The sequence below is a fragment of the Schistocerca nitens genome, chromosome 8 (genome assembly GCF_023898315.1).
Source record: "Schistocerca nitens isolate TAMUIC-IGC-003100 chromosome 8, iqSchNite1.1, whole genome shotgun sequence".
NCBI lineage: Eukaryota > Metazoa > Arthropoda > Insecta > Orthoptera > Acrididae > Schistocerca > Schistocerca nitens.
In genome coordinates this window covers 20,546,746-20,565,929 of record NC_064621.1, presented here as the reverse complement: position 1 = coordinate 20,565,929, position 19,184 = coordinate 20,546,746, and the positions used below count along the sequence as shown (strand labels likewise).

Genomic DNA, 19,184 nt, shown 5'->3' with positions numbered 1-19,184 from the left:
CGTGATCTCACTGACGACAATGTCTCTTGTTGCAGCCTCCTCATGATTCTGTGATAACTTCATTTGAAACTCAAAATACAGAATAAAGTAATTATTACCAATGACCAATAAATTGAACTAAATGAAAGAGTTAAGTGTTTAACTCAAGATCTTTTTTTGGGTACTTCTGGTTCCACAACTACATTTTCTACATATTTCTTAAAAAAAAAAAAAAAAAAAAAAAAAGTTACACGAACGTTTTTGAAAGACTGACACAACTACGAATTTTTAAAATGTGTACTGGAGATTCCGCACACGTGCATAAACTGGAAAAAAAAGACAGCTCATTCTAAAATTTAAAGAGCAATGTGTCATATTCTCAGTGCTGTAAGTTGATATCAGGCAACATGCCCGGACCTGGACTGTCGGAGTGGTCTGCACTCAGTCAGTAATACCGAGGGTAGCACTTGAAATCCCATTGCTCCAAGCAATGGCTGCAATCCGGCATCAGTTGACAATGTTCCCGACACAGTTTTCAGTAATGTGGTTGTTTGAAGCATTGGTGGCCTCTGCAGGACGAAAAGCACGTGCGTATGGGAAGAGAGAGTGACAACGTGCTGTGTAGTGTGCCAGTGTGGTCGTAGAGCAGGTTCCCAGCTCACCAGTCTTCAGCAGGCGAAGTACTTCTGTGCAGTTCTGTTTAATAAATAATTATTTATTAATAACTGAAACACAAGTCTGTGTAAATTAAAGGAAATTAATCACATTATTTTTCTCTCAAATCATGTATATGGTCATTATCATCCACACAATTTTTGAAACAAATGGCAGTCAATTTATAAGACAAAATGCTAACCTGAGTAATGGAAAGTCCTGGTGGAGTGCAGGTACTTGAAAGATAGAAGTAACAGCTCATGAAATAGTAAAAGACCCATAACCAAAAGTTGAGAACTTCACCAGCTTTCAGACATATCCTTTCCTGCCTCAACCTAGCCGTAGAGGCTTGCATGTTTGTGTATCTGCCCTACAGCTAGAAAAAGGATTCATCCAAAAGTTAGCAAAGTTCTCAGTCTAGTTTATTTCAGACACTCAATGCCTCTACTACTCAGTGAGTTGTTACCTTTATTCCTTACAAGGGAACATCCCCATCGCACCCCCCTCAGATTTAGTTATAAGTTGTCACAGTGGATAGGCCTTGAAAAACTGAACACAGATCAATCGAGAAAACAGGAAGAAGTTGTGTGGAACTATGAAAAAATAAACAAAATATAAACTGAGTAGTCCATGCTGAAGATAGGCAATATTAAGGAGAGTGTGAATTCAGGAGCGCCATAGTCCCGTGGTTAGCGTGAGCAGCTGCGGAATGAGAGGTCTTCAGTTCAAATCTTCCCTCGACTGAAAATTTTACTTTCTTTATTTTCGCAAAGTTATGATCTGTCCGTTGGTTCACTGACGTCTCTGTTCACTGTAATAAGTTTAGTGTCTGTGTTTTGCAACCGCACCGCAAAACCGTGCGATTAGTTGACGAAAGGACGTGCCTCTCTAATGATAACCGAAAACATTTGATCGCAAGGTCATAAGTCAACCGATTCCTCCACAGGAAAACACATCTGATATATTCTATACGACACTGGTAACAGCATGTGCGTCACATGACAGGAATATGTTGTCGACCCACCTAACTAGTACACTTGGCGAATGGGTAAAAAGATTCTTCTACCTTGTCCGATTTAGGTTTTCTTGTGGATTGTGATAATCACTCCCAAAAAAGTGATGAAAACATAAGAGTTTGTCACATAAACTGAAAATAAAAAGTTAAACTTTTCACTCGAGGGAAAACTTGAACCAGGGGCCTCTCGTTCCACAGCTGGTCACGCTAACCACAGGACCACGGCGTTCCTTGCTCGCACTGTCCTTGACATTGCCTATCTTGCACATGGACTATTCACTTTCTATATTTTGCTTATTTTTTCATAGTTCCACACAACTTCTTCCTGTTTTCTCGATCGATCTGTGTTCAGTTTTTCAAGGCCTATCCACTGTGGCAACTTATAACTAAATCTGAGGGGGGGGGCGATGGGGAGGTTCCCTTGTTAGAATTCTGAAAATGTTCTTGGTTAATATCTGACAGTGAAAGGGGGGTAGTGATGTGTCTGTTGTAGAAACTACTACTTACCTGAGGATTTAGGGAAATACTGGAGATCTAAAAATTGTGTAACTCAACTTTTACTGCTTGAAAGTCATCAGACTGCTCCATTCTCTTTAATTAGGCAAGAATTTTAAACTTGTACTACTCAGCTGTTTGAAAATGTCACAATAGTTTTTTGTGTAACCCATGAAAATATGCATCATACTTGGGAGGTGTGTGTGTGTGTGTGTGTGTTTTGCACTATTTAGTTCTGAAGGAGGACGCTGTATGAAAGCTTAACAAAATTTGTAGTGTTATTAACAATTCTATTGACTGCGCTTTATCTTAACTGTATGGTGAGTGGTCCTTTCATTATTTTCATTCCATTCAGGACTTTCAGTATCATACTGTTACGTATGCCAGAATACACATATTCAACAGAAAGAGCTTAGGCAGTGTAGGAATTGACACGCTCACCTGTAGATTTACGTCAGCAATATCCTTATCCAATTTGGTAACCAATTTTAGTGCAGTCTCTTGTTTAGATGGGTCAAGACGATACATCATTTTGGCACCTGAAACATTACAGATAACTGACTACAAGACTACACACAGTTACCAATATAAACATGCATAGCTAATGCAGGAGGTAAAATAGTCGCCCATTCGGATCTCCGGGCGGGGACTACTCAAGAGGACGTCGTTATCAGGAAAAAGAAAATTGGCGTTCTACGGATCAGAGCGTGGAATGTTAGATCCCTTAACCGGACAGGTAGATTAGAAAATTTAAAAAGGGAAATGGATAGGATAGAGTTAGATATAGTGGGAATTAGTGAAGTTCGGTGTCAGGAGAAACAAGACTTTTGGTCAGGTGAATACAGGGTTATAAATACAAAATCAAATAGGGGTAGCGCAGGAGTAGGTTTAATAATGAATAAAAAAAATAGGAGTGCGGGTAAGCTACTACTAACAGCATAGTGAACGCATTATTGTGGCCAAGAGACACACGAAGCCCATGCCTACTACATTAGTACAAGTTTATATGCCAACTAGCTCTGCAGATGATGAAGAAATTGAAGAAATGTATGATGAGATAAAAGAAATTATTCAGGTAGTGAAGGGAGACGAAAATTTAATAGTCATGATGGCTGGAATTCGAGAGTAGGAAAAGGGAGAGAAGGAAACATAGTAGGTGAATATGGATTGGGGCTAAGAAATGAAAGAGGAAGCCACCTGGTAGAGTTTTGCACAGAGCATAACTTAATCATAGCTAACACTTGGTTCAAGAATCATGAAAGAAGGTTGTATACATGGAAAAACCCTGGAGATACTAGAAGGTATCAGATAGATTATATAATGGTAAGACAGAGATTTAGGAACCAGGTTTTAAATTGTAAGACATTTCCAGGGGCAGATGTGGACTCTGACCACAATCTATTGGTTATGAACTGTAGATTAAAACTGAAGAAACTGCAAAAAGGTGGGAATTTAAGGAGATGGGACCCGGATAAACTGAAAGAACCAGAGGTTGTACAGAGTTTCAGGGAGAGCATCAGGGAACAATTGACAGGAATTGGGGAAAGAAGTACAGTAGAAGAAGAATGGGTAGCTCTGAGGGATGAAGTAGTGAAGGCAGCAGAGGATCAAGTAGGTAAAAAGGCGAGGGCTAATAGAAATCCTTGGGTAACAGAAGAAATATTGAATTTAATTGATGAAAGGAGAAAATATAAAAATGCAGTAAACGAAGCAGGCAAAAAGGAATACAAACGTCTCAAAAATGAGATCGACAGGAAGTGCAAAATGGCTAAGCAGGGATGGCTAGAGGACAAATGTAAGGATGTAGAGGCATATATCACTAGGGGTAAGTTAGATACTGCCTACAGGAAAATTAAAGAGACCTTTGGAGGAAAAAGAACCACTTGCATGAATATCAAGAGCTCAGATGGAAACCTAGTTCTAAGCAAAGAAGGGAAAGCAGAAAGGTGGAAGGAGTGTATAGAGGGTCTATACAAGGGCAATGTTCTTGAGGACAATATTATAGAAGTGGAAGAGAATGTAGATGAAGATGAAATGGGAGATATGATACTGCGTGGAGAGTCTGACAGAGCACTGAAAGACCTAAGTCGAAACAAGGTCCCGGGAGTAGACAACATTTCATTAGAACTACTGACAGCCTTGGGAGAGCCAGTTCTGACAAAACTGTACTATCTGGTGAGCAAGATGTATGAAACAGGCAAAATACCCTCTGACTTCAAGAAGAATATAATAATTCCAATCCCAAAGAAAGCAGGTGTTGACATATGTAAAAATCACTGAACTGTCAGTTTAATAAGCCACAGCTGCAAAATACTAACATGAATTCTTTACAGACGAATGGAAAAACTGGTAGAAGCTGACCTCGGGGAAGATCAGTTTGTATTCCGTAGAAATGTTGGAACACGTGAGGCAGTACTGACCTTACAACTTATCTTAGAAGAAAGATTAAGGAAAGGCAAACCTACGTTTCTAGCATTTGTAGACTTAGAGAAAGCTTTTGACAATGTTGACTGGAATACTCTCTTTCAAATTCTAAAGGTGGCAGGGGTAAAATACAGGGAGCGAAAGGCTATTTACAATTTGTACAGAAACCAGATGGCAGTTATAAGAGTCGAGGGACATGAAAGGCAAGCAGTGGTTGGGAAGGGAGTAAGACAGGGTTGTAGCCTCTCCCCGATGTTATTCAATCTGTATATTGAGCAAGCAGTAAAGGAAACAAAAGAAAAATTCGGAGTAGGTATTAAAATCCATGGAGAAGAAATAAAAACTTTGAGGTTCACCAATGACATTGCAATTCTATCAGAGACAGCAAAGGACTTGGAAGAGCAGTTGAACGGAATGGGCAGTGTCTTGAAAGGAGGATTTAAGATGAACATCAACAAAAGCAAAACGAGGATAATCGAATGTAGTCGAATTAAGTCTGGTGATGCTGAGGGAATTAGATTAGGAAATGAGGCACTTAAAGTAGTAAAGGAGTTTTGCTATTTGGGGAGCAAAATAACTGATGATGGTCAAAGTAGAGAGGATATAAAATGTAGACTGGCAATGGCAAGGAAAGCGTTTCTGAAGAAGAGAAATTTATTAACATTGAGTATAAATTTAAGTGTCAGGGAGTCGTTTCTGAAAGTATGTATGGAAGTGAAACATGGACGATAAATAGTTTGGACAAGAAGAGAATAGAAGCTTTCGAAATGTGGTGCTACAGAAGAATGCTGAAGATTAGATGGGTAGATCACATAACTAATGATGAAGTATTGAATAGAATTGGGGAGAAGAGGAGTATGTGGCACAACTTGACAAAAAGAAGGGACCGGTTAGTAGGACATGTTCTGAGGCATCAAGGGATCACAAATTTAGCATTGGAGGGCAGTGTGGAGGGTAAAAATCGTAGAGGGAGACCAAGAGATGAATACACTAAGCAGATTCAGAAGGATGTGGGTTGCATTAAGTACTGGGAGATGAAGAAGCTTGCACAAGATAGGGTAGCATGGAGAGGTGCATCAAACCAGTTTCAGGACTGAAGACCACAACAACAGCTAATGCAAACTTCTCTCTGAAGTAACAAAACCTCATCTTGAAGATAGCGAAAAGTCAGATGTGGAAGTCCCAAGTGTACAGACTACTGGAATGCTCAAGGTGGGAATACAACATTTAGCCTGTATTTCCATTTTAGTATAATGATGATGAGTTTGTTTAACCATTATGGTGCTCATTGTGGGTGACATACAGTTAACACTACCAGCTTGATCACTAGTTACATCACACTAGTCTCCATTTCATCCTGTACAGAAAATACAATGCAGCTGGCTTCTTACTTTATCACCACTCCAAGTGAAATTACTGCACAGAGTGAGGTGGAGAATAGTTTGTGGTGTCTTTACACTGTCTCTGTCTTGCATAACACAAACCTTGGATTAACTTCAAGAAAGGATTTGCCAAATGGAAGTAACATTGCATGTCCAAAGAAAAGCTGTTGTAACAACTTTAAATACAAAATAAGAATAGAAAAGTGACTTCAAGAAATTTCATAGTGAAATTAGACACAAAATAATATCAGACATATTTTATGGATTTTGTATTACTTTATTTCTGTGGCCATATGAACTTAGGAAGCATAGAACACAAAATATGAAAATCAATTTGTCAAAATACGGAATGTATATTTGCCTGCAGTTCACATAAAAGTTGAGGGACAAACAAACAAACACAAACACACACACACACACACACACACACACACACACACACACACAAACCACTACTACTAAATATAACAACAAAAGCAAGAGGAGGGACGTGGTTTGCCCTCCGCCACACGCCATTTGGTGGCTTGCGGAGTATAAATGTAGATGTAGAAAAATGGTTCACACTTCACCACAAGCCAGAAATGCTCTGTTACATATTTACTGTAATAAAGACAATCTGACATGGAATAATGTATGTCATGTTTTCTTCTTGTATTGTAATTACGCACATCACTGTTCCTTTTGAACTGTGGATTACTTACAATAAACTTCAAATGGGAAAAAATGTACTGTGAAGTAGTAGTCAGGGTGCTCAATTCTTTAAACATATGTTTACAAGATGATTGCAGGTGAGCACCACATGTTATTCTTACAGAACATTTTTTGGGCAATGAAGACGAGTTACCACAGAACATCATTCCATATGTCATGGTTGAATGAAAATATGCCAACTTACCAGTTTCTCTCTCCCTGAGATCTGCAATGATGCAAAAGTGCAAATGTGGATGAACTACATTTTTTAAGTGTTCCAAAATGTGCTTTTTCCAGTACCATTACGCTGATGCACTAGAGATGCATGTTGGGCATTATAAGGAAAGACGAAAATAAACATACTGATACGGAGATGGGGTGGAGTGAACATCTTATGTACATGTGTATTGATGATGAAAGGAAGTCAGGTAAATGATAGTTAACAGAATAAGGAAGTACTTATCTCTTAGAATCCAAAAAAGATTAAGAGGACAACTACACAGATGTGTGTTATTGAAGACTTAATCAATAGAGAAAACTGGAAAATGCCTGAATCCAGAAGAGAATGTAAAATGGCTGACGATGGTGATAACAGAATAATTCCCTCTAGAATATCCATCATTTCATGATTATGATCAACGAATTAGATCCAAGCCAGAAGCATTTTCATTATAACAGGTATTAATATTTTCACTTTCCATTCTATAATAATAATGTCACATAGAAGAAGGTGTAAGTAGATGAATGACGAACATTAACTTCACTTAACGAAGGTTTATTCAGCACTCTCACATATAAGAGCAGGGAGCAAACTGCCTCCGGCCCCAACACACCCAACACATACGGTACATACACAGCTACAGAACATTCCAGTACAATGAGTCTTGCCATTTGTGGATACTTCTAGAATGTACTCGAACCGAATATAGAAATTAAAATTTTTCAGTTCAGGTGAATTTTGAACTCACAAACCTCCATGCAACAGTCTAGTCTCATAACCACTATATTACAGCGACTGTGTAACTCAGCTTCTTCTGCGATACTGCTCCCTCCTTAAGAGAACAGCATCTCGATGTTACGTCCTCCCAGTCCGGGAATGAGTCATCAATCCTGCATACTCTGACTCCCGATGACTGATGTTCGCTCTGGCGGTGATCTCAGAACTTCCCTTGCCACTATGTTCTTAGTCAACTTTCCGCTTGCTGCCTGTCACTGGAGCTTTGAATTTACCCTGGATTGCAGGATCCTTGTAGGGCTTCATTTGAAGGACGTGGACCGTATCTCTGATCTTTCGTCGTCTTGAGTCGTATCTGCCTTACAACCTTGTAAGGTCCAAAGTAGCGCCTGAGGAGCTTCTCAGAGAGACCAACCTTCCAAACAGGAGTGAAGATCCAGACGATGTCACCAGGCTGGTAGACAACAGGGCGGTGGCTCGCATGATAGCTTCGGTGATCATTTTTTGAGCCTGCAGCATGCAGAGTTGAGCTAACTGCCGTGCTTCCTCAGCTCTGGTTAACACATGCCAATCTAGTCGTCATCCACGTCATCAGGATGTAGCGGAAACACAGTGTCCATCATCGTCTTCGCCTCACGCCCGTGCTCCAGGAAAAATAGCATAAATCCTGTCGTGTCTTGTTTGGTGGTGTTGTAGGCACGCGTCACGAAAAGTAGCACCTCATCCCAGTTGCTCTGGTCGACAATGACAAACATTGATAGAACGTCGGGCAAGGTCTTGTCAAGGCGTTCAGTAAGCCTGTTAGTTTGCAGATGGTAAGCAGTTGTCATGTGATGAGTGATGTTGCACCGAAGGTTTATCTCTTTCACAAGATTTGATTGAAAAACTTTCCCTCAATTCGTAATTAAAGAGCTTGGGGCACCGTGTTTTAATACAATGTCTTCTATGATGAATTTGGCTACCTCAAATGTTTGGGCTGTTTTCACAGCTTTTATAATGGCATAGTGTGTCAGATAATCAGTGCAAACAATAATCTATCTATTGCACTAGCAGACGTTGGAAATTGTCTGAGGAGGTCAATCCCAACACGCAGGAAAGGCATTTCGGCCGGTGGAATTAGTATGAGTCGGCCAGGTGGTTTCTGAGAAATTGCCTTTCTCCTCTGGCACTCTTGACAGTGCGACACACAGCATGTGTTTAGGAATCACTGGTAGCCACCTCTTTCCGAATGGATCACAGTTTTTCTTGCAAAGTAATCCATTAACTACCTTCAATTATCCTTTCACATCCTCTGACCGATTTAAGGCAAGCATAATTTAAGACATCTTGGCGTCCTCCTTCTGCTCAGTAGAGAGATCCTGGAATGCAGCGACACAGTCACTATCTTCATCAAAGTCTTGATGGTCTTGCACAGGGTTTCTTGAAAAACAGTCGTCATCTTGGTGTTTTCTTCCACTTTTGTACACTATGGTAATGTCATACTCTTGAAGACATAGTGCCCACCTGGTGAGTCATCCTGTTGGATCCTTAAGACCTGTCAACCAACAAAGTGAATGATGGTCTGCAACAACTGTAAATGGCCTTCCATAGAGATACTGTCGAAATCTGCGCATCACAGCACGACATTCTCTTTCTGTAATTGAGTAGTTTCTCTCAACTTTTGTAAGTGTCCTAGAAGCATAGGCTACAACCTCCTGTGTTCCATCCGAAATCTGCACCAGAACAGCACCAATCCCATACCCACTGGCATCTGTGTGTAGTTCTGTAGGTGCTCTCTCATCATACAGACTAAGTACAGGGTCAGTCGTCAGAGCTTTTTGCAGCACCCCAGATAAATTTAGCATCGGCTTTTAACAACTCGGAGTAGCCTGACTTTGATACAAAAGTCTTTGATAAAACGACAGTAATAAGAACATAATCCGAGGAAGCTTCTCACATCTCTAATACTTTTGGGAATAGGAAATTCCACTACAGATCTCACCTTTTCTGGGTCTGGCTGCAAACCTTCATTTGACACAAGGTGTCCTAGTATTTTGATTTCTTTTGCCATAGGCACTTCCTTGCATTAAGTTTCAGTCCACCTTGTTGGAGACACTCAAGAACGGTTCTCCGTCTTTTTATATGTTCATCGAATGTCTCTACGAACACTATAATGTCATCTAAATAGCAAAAAAACATCGTCCACTTCAGGTGCCTTAGAAGATTATCCATCATTCATTCAAAATTTGCTGGTGCATTAAACAAACCAAACGGCATTACCTTAAAATCATACAGGCCCTCAGGGGTGATGAATGCAGTTTTCTCACGATCAGCTTAATCTACTTTGATTTGTCAGTATCCCGAGTACATGTCCATGGTTGAGAGAAACTTAACCCCGTTCAAACAATGTAGTGTATTGTCAATTTGTGGAATCGGGTAAATGTCCATTTTAGTTATCTTATTAAGCTTCCTGTAATCAACACGACAATGGGCTCTGCGAAGGCTGAATGATGTCATTGTTCATCATTTTCTCTACCTCGTCGCGAATTATTCGACGTTCCATTGCCGACACACGGTATGCTCTCTGGCTTATTGGTTGATAGTCTCCAGTGCTAAACTGGTGCTTCACCGTCGATTTGTCTAATCTGCTCTTCACCTGTGGATTGAAGCATTCAGAGAACTCTTGAAGGATGGCAAGTAGCTTCTTTTGTTGTTCCTTAGAGAGATCTGGTGATAAGTCGAGCTAGAAGAACTTGTCTCGTAGTGGTAGCACTAATTTCACCCACAGACACTGCATGGGAGGTTTCCATGACGCTCAGTTGATCTGCAATTAACGGCTCAGTGTTTGCTACGTACATGCGTCTTGGAAGGGTCTGTGGATCTCAGCAATAGTTAACTATCCACAATTCACCGAATCCGTTCTCAAACGAGATGACAGAGGCTGGGAAGACCAAGTTATTCTTCAGTGGTATGCTTCTCTCACATTCCACTACAAGATCCATGCGTTGATGCATGGCACGACACATGACAGCTACCTTTCTATTGCTGACTACAGGAATGATCACTTCATCCAGCACACATAGTCTCCAAACACTCGGATGCACATCTTCATGTCCACAGTATCTCATCTCGTCTAGCATAATCTTCGACCGATCACAATCTATAATTGCCTGAGAAGCTTTCAAAAAGTCCCATCCGACAATGACATCATGACTACACTCCTGTAAGACGACGAATTCTAAGGGCTGTGTATGGCCACTTACACCCACACGAATGACACATCTTCCTGTATGTTTTACATATTTCCCATTAGACAAATTCAGAAGGGATGTTTTGTTGTCGACAGATACGGTTTTCTGCAATTGGCGACGGTACTTCTCCGAAATGACTGAATATGATGCTCCAGACTCCACAAGAGCTTGGGCTGGTTGGCCATCCATGAAGATATCGATGTAGTTTCCTATCACATTCGTAGTGATCAACGGCGGAGAATTTTTCTCTTCGGTGGCCTCATCTCCAAGGAAGGTCGCACCCTTTAGTTTTCCAGGTTGCGGCAGAGCTTCTAAATGACGATGGAGACCTTGATCGTTGTGTTGGGGCGCATCCTCTCCAGTGGCTAGCTTGTGGCGATGGTGACCTACACCATCCTGCACCCACATATTCTTGTACATCTTCGTTGTCCCGGAGTTGGCATTGGCTAAGATCGGTCTGCTGTCTTCTGGCGCAAGTACCATCAAATATCCACCACCTTTCTCGACAACAGTGCACCAAATGTCCCGGTCGTCCACAGTGGAAACATACTGGTCGGTTACCCTGGGTCCTCCAGACGTCAGTCTTCCTTGGTGCCTAAACAGGTTTTTCATGCGGCATTGTAGGAACTTAACTTCAACCGGGTCTCGACTTTTACACCGTTTTAAAGATAAATGAAGGACGAGAGATTGGATTCAATGTCTGTTCCACTTCCTCCCTTACGACCTCTTGAAGCATCTCGTTTTTTGCTCGCTGTGCAATCCAAGTGCCTTCTAAACTTCCTCTCTCACTTTCTGACGAAGAACACTTGTGAAATCAGTTCCTTCTTCCATCACAAACATCAATACGACGTTTGGAAGCCATTCAAACTTCTTGCATGTAATTCTTTTTTGATGCATTGTCTCGATTTATGAAGTCGTCTGCTGTCGAAACCTCCTTCAGGAGTAAGGCTCGATACATGTCCTCAGCAACACCCTTCTTGAGATGTGCAATCTTGTCTTCCTCCCTCATTCTATGATCCACTATTTTACATAGCTCCAAGACGTCTTGAATGTAGGATGCTCTAGTATCTCCTGGACGCTGTGCCCTGCACTTTAATTCATCTTCAGCCTTGCATTTCTGTCATCATGTGTCGCCGAAATACTTGCTCAGTTCCGCCTGGAATACCTCCCAGGTTATGAACTTCTCCTCGTTGTTCTCATACCATTGCTTGGCAGTGCCCCCCAAGTAGAAAAATACATTAACCAAACACACAGTGTCACCCCATTTGTTAAATTTGGCTACACGCTCGTATACCTTCTGCCACTTGTTTGGATCTTGGCCATCATCACCAGAGAATCCGGAAGGATGTCTCATGTGGTGGCACACAGTTGCTGTCATCGTGATGTCCTCTTCTTCTGTCTCCAATAGATTGTGATCTGTTGAATATGGCTGGTACTTGGGTTTCTCGCCACGTAAACGGCGGCTCTGTCGTGGCCTGATCTGAGCCACTGTGTCATCAATAATGTGTGGTATCACAAGTTCCAATACCCAGCGTCTCCACCAGAATAATGTCACGTAGAATAAGGTGTAAGTAGATGAATGATGAACACTAACTTCACGTAACAAAGGTTTATTCAGCTCTTGCACAAGAGCACGGAGCGAACTGCCTCCGGCCAGAACACGTACGGTATATATAGTTACAGAACATTCCAGTACAATGATTCTTGACATTTGTGGATACTTCTAGAATGTACTCGAACCAAATATAGAAATTAAAATTTTTCATTTCTGGTGAGTTTTGAAGCACAGCCCTTCGTGCAACAGTCTACTCTCATAACCACTACACTACAGCGACTGTGCTACTCAGTGTCTTCTGCGACAATATCACATAAATAGATTTCATCCAATCAATGGCATTTGGTTTGCATCCCTAAAACAGCACATGTAACAATACAGTCATAAATAACACAAGAGAACTACCAATACTAGAAATCATTATCATCATAATCATAATAATAATAATAATAATAATAATAATAATCATCACACCATCGTTATCATAAATAGTTGCCATTCACTAATTAGGTCTGTTTTGCTCATGTAAGTCTCTCAATTTTCCCCTATCTTTCTATCACTGCTCTGTCATCATCCTGTTCCAGTCCTTTACTTGTCAAATTTCTCTCTCAGTATTTTCAACCCACTATCCACTGGTCTTCATCCTGATCATTTGCTTTGGAGCCTAAATTCATGTATCTTACATGGTATTCCACCAACATGTTATTTTAATTACCTGTACTTCAGCCTTGCCAATTGTAACTGCTCCTGGATGGGTGCTTCCTTTATCATTCTCTGCTATCTTCATTTCTTATTGTATCTTTTCTTGTTATTCCAGCCCTGCTCCCCAACATCTCAGCTGTGGCCCTGCCACAGTGAGTGCTGGTGTAGTCCTCTCCCTCTTCCTGGACACAATCATGAATTCACTCTTTCTCACATGAAATTTCGTACCATATAATCTTATCACCACTATCCATGCATCTACTTGCTGGTAAACTTCATCCTCCTCATTCCCCTAGATCATATGGTCATCAGCAAACGCCACCATTAACTTAATGAAATCATCTGCAATTCTTTCTGCCACCAAGTACATTATGTCATCCATGAAATAAAAAAAAAGTAAAAGTGAAAGCACAGTCATTGTTTTGAACCCCTTCCCTGCTTTATCATTTCTGTTGTAAGAAATATTTTTAACATAGCTTTAACTTCCGTGACACCCTTTTTCTATGCCAGCTGATGGGTCTCAGGGAAGCTATGTTAGACCTACCAAGGCAGTAATAGATCAAATCTTGTTATCAATACACAAATCAGTACTAAAAAAAAGTTGAAAACTAAGGTAGTCCTATAGTAATTATGTTACAATAATATTTTTTTCTGTTGCATATTCTAAATAAACTACTGATTTTTGAAGATATTTACACTGCCAACAACCATTAAAAATTATTTACCTTCAATGAGTGATTGGAGGGAATTTGAGTGTGCTGCAAGGAACTGCACATTCATCTGATGAGGATCACGTCCACGAAAAATTGGCAGCATCTCCTGTCGCAACACAGTAGCAACTGCAGGGTCCAACGTGGCCTGCCACCTCTCCAGCAGTCCATGGCCCACAATAAGACACGAGTGTAGTTTTGGATGTTCTGGCTCCAATCGATATGCACGCTTCATTGCTTGCAGCATCAACAGTGGTTTTCCTGGCAAAAATTAAGAACTGTGATAAAAACTGCAAATTACATCTAGTTTCAAATTATCTGTCTTACTATCTTCTGCATACCTTGTGGGCTATTTCTTATTTCTTACACAGTCTTTGGCATCGAAAAAGCAAAGAGTTATAGAATCAGTTTTATGGGGGTCATGTAACATTCAAACTATATCTGCAATTAATGTTGAGAAGTACAGTATAGCGAGACACACGTCCAATCAATTTCAATTCAATTCCTCTCATCTGCTTCACAAACTACAACACACAATAAAACCATGTACTGCACAGTGATTAACTTAACTAACTATAGTGCTGTGCACAGAAGAAGGCGGCAGCACAATGCATTCTGTGCTGAGAGAGATGGAAAATATTTTATGGTGCCACCAGTGTGCTCTCTGTTGTCAAAAGCCTTAAACTCCTGCCATCATCTGGCAAAGCTGAAGTGAGCACTACATCTGGCCACTGTTTCTGCTTCTGACTCTCCAGAGTAGAAAGTATATGCTTGCTAAATTACAGCTGTCACTTCTTGAGTAATTAATTAATGTAAATAAAAATTATTAATTTTTTCCTTGATATTGAGGGCATGCAGCTTTACTGTATGGTCAAATGATGATGGCGCCCTCTTGGGTAAAATATTCCGGAGGTAAAATAGTCCCCCACTCAGAACTCCGGGCGGGGACTACTCGAGAGGACGTTGTCATCAGGAGAAAGAAAACTGGCATTCTACAGGTCGGAGTGTGGAATGTCAGATCCCTTAATCGGGCAGGTAGGTTAGAAAATTTAAAAAGGGAAATGGATAGGTTAAAGTTAGATATAGTGGGAATTAGTGAAGTTCAGTGGCAGGAGGAGCAAGACTTCTGGTCAGGTGAATACAGGGTTATAAATACAAAATCAAATAGGGGTAATGCAGGAGTAGGTTTAATAATGAATAAAAAAAATAAGAGTGTGGGTAAGCTACTACAAATAGCACAGTGAACGCATTATTGTGGCCAAGATAGACACAAAGCCCATGCCTACTACAGTAGTACAAGTTTATATGCCAACTAGCTCTGCAGATGATGAAGAAATTGATGAAATGTATGACGAGATAAAAGAAATTATTCAGGTAGTGAAGGGAGACAAAAATTTAATAGTCATGGGTGACTGGACCCCCATGAACCATAGACCTTGCTGTTGTTGCTTGTGCCTCAGCGACACAGATCGCAGTACCGTAGGTGCAACCACAACAGAGGGGTATCTGTTGAGAGGCCACACAAATGTATGGTTCCTGAAGAGGGACAGCAGCCTCTTCAGTAGTTGCAGGGGCAACAGTCTGGATGATTGACTGATCTGAGCTTGTAACATTAACCAAAACGACCTTGCCATGCTGGTACTGCGAACGGCTGAAAGCAAGGGGAAACTACGGCCGTAATTTTTCCCGAGGGCGTGCAGCTTTACTGTATGGATAAATGATGATGGATAAATGATGATGATCTCTTCCAAATTCTGAAGGTGGCAGGGGTAAAATACAGGGAGCGAAAGGCTATTTACAATCTGTACAGAAACCAGATGGCAGTTATAAGAGTCGAGGGGCATGAAAGGGAAGCAGTAGTTGGGAAGGGAGTGAGACAGGGTTGTAGCCTCTCCCCGATGTTATTCAATCTGTATATTGAGCAAGCAGTAAAGGAAACAAAAGAAAAATTCAGAGTAGGTATTAAAATCCATGGAGAAGAAATAAAAAGTTTAAGGTTCGCCGATGACATTGTAATTCTGTCAGAGACAGCAAAGAAACTGGAATAACAGCTGAACGGAATGGACAAGGTGTTGAGAGGAGGATATAAGATGAACATAAACAAAAGCAAAACGAGGATAATGGAATGCAGTCGAATTAAGTCAGGCGATGCTGAGGGAATTAGATTAGGAAATGAGACACTTAAAGTAGTAGAGGAATTTTGCTATTTGGGGAGCAAAGCAACTGATGATGGTCGAAGTAGAGAGGATATAAAATGTAGACTGGCAATGGCAAGGAAAGCGTTTCTGAAGAAGCGAAATTTGTTAACATCGAGTATAGATTTAAGTGTTAGGAATTAGTTTCTAAAAGTATCTGTATGGAGTGTAGCCATGTATGGAAGTGAAACATGGACGATAAATAGTTTGGACAAGAAGAGAATAGAAGCCTTTGAAATGTGGTGCTACAGAATAATGCTGAAGATTAGATGGGTAGATTACATAACTAATGAGGAAGTATTGAATAGGATTGGGGAGAAGAGGAGTTTGTGGTACAACTTGACAAGAAGAAGGGATCGGTTGGTAGGACATGTTCTGAGGCATCAAGGGATCACCAATTTAGTATTGGAGGGCAGCGTGGAGGGTAAAAATCGTAGAGGGAGACCAAGAGATGAATACACTAAGCAGATTCAGACGGATGTAGGCTGCAGTAAGTATTGGGAGATGATGAAGCTTGCACAGGATAGAGTAGCATGGAGAGCTGCATCAAACCAGTCTCAAGACTGAAGACCACAACAACGGGAGACTGGAATTCAGTAGTAGGAAAAGGAAGAGAAGGAAACTTAGTAGGTGAATATGGAATGGTGGTAAGAAATGAAGGAGGAAGCCACCTGGTAGAATTTTGCACAGAGTATAACTTAATCATAGCTAACACTTGGTTCAAGAATCATGAAAGAAGGTTGTATACACGGAAAAACCCTGGAGATACTAGAAGGTATCAGATAGATTATATAATGGTAAGACAGAGATTTAGGAACCAGGTTTTAAATTGTAAGACATTTCCAGGGGCAGATGTGGACTCTGACCACAATCTATTGGTTATGAACTGTAGATTAAAACTGAAGAAACTGCAAAAAGGTGGGAATTTAAGGAGATGGGACCTGGATAAACTGAAAGAACCAGAGGTTGTACTGAGTTTCACGGAGAACATAAGGGAACAATTGACAAGAATGGGGGAAAGAAATACAGTAGGAGTAGGATGGGTAGCTTTTAGAAATGAAATAGTGAAGGCGGCAGACGATCAAGTAGGTAAAAACACGAGGGCTAATAGAAATCCATGGGTAACAGAAGAAATATTCAATTTAATTGATGAAAGGAGAAAATATAAAAATGCAGTAAATGAAGCAGGCAAAATGGAATACAAACGTCTCAAAAATGAGATTGACAGGAAGTGCAAAATGGCTAAGCAGGGATGGCTAGAGGACAAATGTAAGGATGTAGAGGCATATATCACTAGGGGTAAGATAGATACTGCCTACAGGAAAATTAAAGAGACCTTTGGAGGAAAAAGAACCACTTGCATGAATATCAAGAGCTCAGATGGAAACCCAATTCTAAGCAAAAAAGGGAAAGCAGAAAGGTGGAAGAAGTATATAGAGGGTCTATACAGGGGCGATGTTCTTGAGGACAATATTATAGAAGTGGAAGAGAATGTAGATGAAGATGAAATGGGAGATATGACACTGCGTGAAGAGTCTGACAGAGCACTGAAAGATCCAAGTCGAAACAAGGCCCCGGGAGTAGACAACATTCCTTTAAAACTACTGACAGCCTTGGGACAGCCAGGACTAACAGAACTGTACCATCTGGTGAGCAAGATGTATGACACAGGCGAAATACCCTCTGACTTCAAGAAGAATATAATAATTCCAATCCCACGGAAAGCAGGTGTTGACAGATGTGAAAATTACTGAACTATCAGTTTGATAAGCCATAACTGCAAAATACTAGCACGAATTCTTTACAGACGAATGGAAAAACTGGTAGAAGCTGACCTCGGGGAAGATCAGTTTGGATTCCGTGGACATTTTGGAACATGTGAGGCAATACTGACCCTACGACTTATCTTAGAAAATAGATTAAGGAAAGGCAAACCTACATTTCTAGCATTTGTAAACTTAGAGAAAACTTTTGACAATGTTGACTGGAATACTCTCTTTCAAATTCTGAAGATGGCAGGAGTAAAATCCAGGGAGCGAAATGCTATTTACAATTTGCACAGAAACCAGACGGCAGTTATAAGGTCGAGGGGCATGAAAGGGAAGCAGTGGTTCGGAAGGGAGTGAGACAGGATTGTAGCATATCCATGATGTTATTCAATCTGTATATTGAGCAAACAGTAAAGGAAACAAAGGAAAAATTCAGAGTACGAATAAAAATCAATGGAGAAGAAATAAAATCTTTGAGGTTTGCCAATGACATTGTAATTCTGTCAGAGACAGCAAAGGAACTGGAAGAGCAGCTGAACGGAATGGACAAGGTTTTGAGAGGAGGATACAAGATGAACATCAACAAAAGCAAAACGAGGATAATGGAATGTAGTCGAATTAAGTCAGGCGATGCTGAGGGAATTAGATTAGGAAATGAGGCACTTAAAGTAGTAAAGGAGTTTTGCTATTTGGCGAGCAACATAACTGACGATGGTTGAAGTAGAGAGGATATAAAATGTAGACTGGCAATGGCAAGGAAAGCGTTTCTGAAGAAGAGAAATTTGTTAACATCGAGTATAGATTTAAGTGTCAGGAAGTCATTTCTGAAAGTATTTGTATGGAGTGTAGCCATGTATGGAAGTGAAACATGGACGATAAATAGTTTGGACAAGAAGAGAATAGAAGCTTTCCAAATGTGGTGCTACAGAAGAATGCTGAAGATTATAGGGGTAGATCACATAACTAAAGAGGAGGTATTGAATAGAATTGGGGAGAAGAGAAATTTGTGGCTCAACCTGACTAGAAGAAGGGATCGGTTGGTTGGACATGTTCTGAGGCATCAAGGGATCACCAGTTTAGTATTGGAGGGCAGCATGGAGGGTTAAAAATCGTAGAGGGAGACCAAGAGATGAATGCACTAAGCAGATTCAGAAGGATGTAGGTTGCAGTAGGTACTGGGAGATGAAGAAGCTTGCACAGAATAGAGTAGCATAGAGAGCCACATCAAACCAGTCTCTGGACTGAAGACCAACAACAACGACGACAACAACAACAACATGTAACTACATGGTCACAGTTTGCTGAAAGATGGTTTGCTTAGATGATGGAATTGTCCTGTAAGACAATGAGATGAAAGAGAATGTAAGATGTTAATAACAACTGCTAGCAAAGAGCAGCAGTGGGTCCAGAGACAAGTAACCTTGCAAGT

The 19,184-nt window shown here is 40.7% G+C and overlaps 1 protein-coding gene across 1 annotated transcript in view; it reads right to left on the bottom strand.

Moving 5' to 3' along the window:
• Positions 1–208: 208 nt before the first annotated feature.
• The window catches only part of LOC126198638 (N-alpha-acetyltransferase 15, NatA auxiliary subunit-like), a 30,274-nt gene continuing 11,298 nt past the window's right edge, over positions 209–19,184 (bottom strand). The window contains exons 3-5 of the mRNA XM_049935101.1: positions 13,807–14,052; positions 2,585–2,682; positions 209–675 (exon numbers count right to left, since the gene is read on the bottom strand). Of these exons, the coding sequence (XP_049791058.1) occupies positions 487–675; positions 2,585–2,682; positions 13,807–14,052 (533 nt within the window). The 3' untranslated portion in view covers positions 209–486. The remainder of the gene's footprint in view (positions 676–2,584; positions 2,683–13,806; positions 14,053–19,184) is intronic.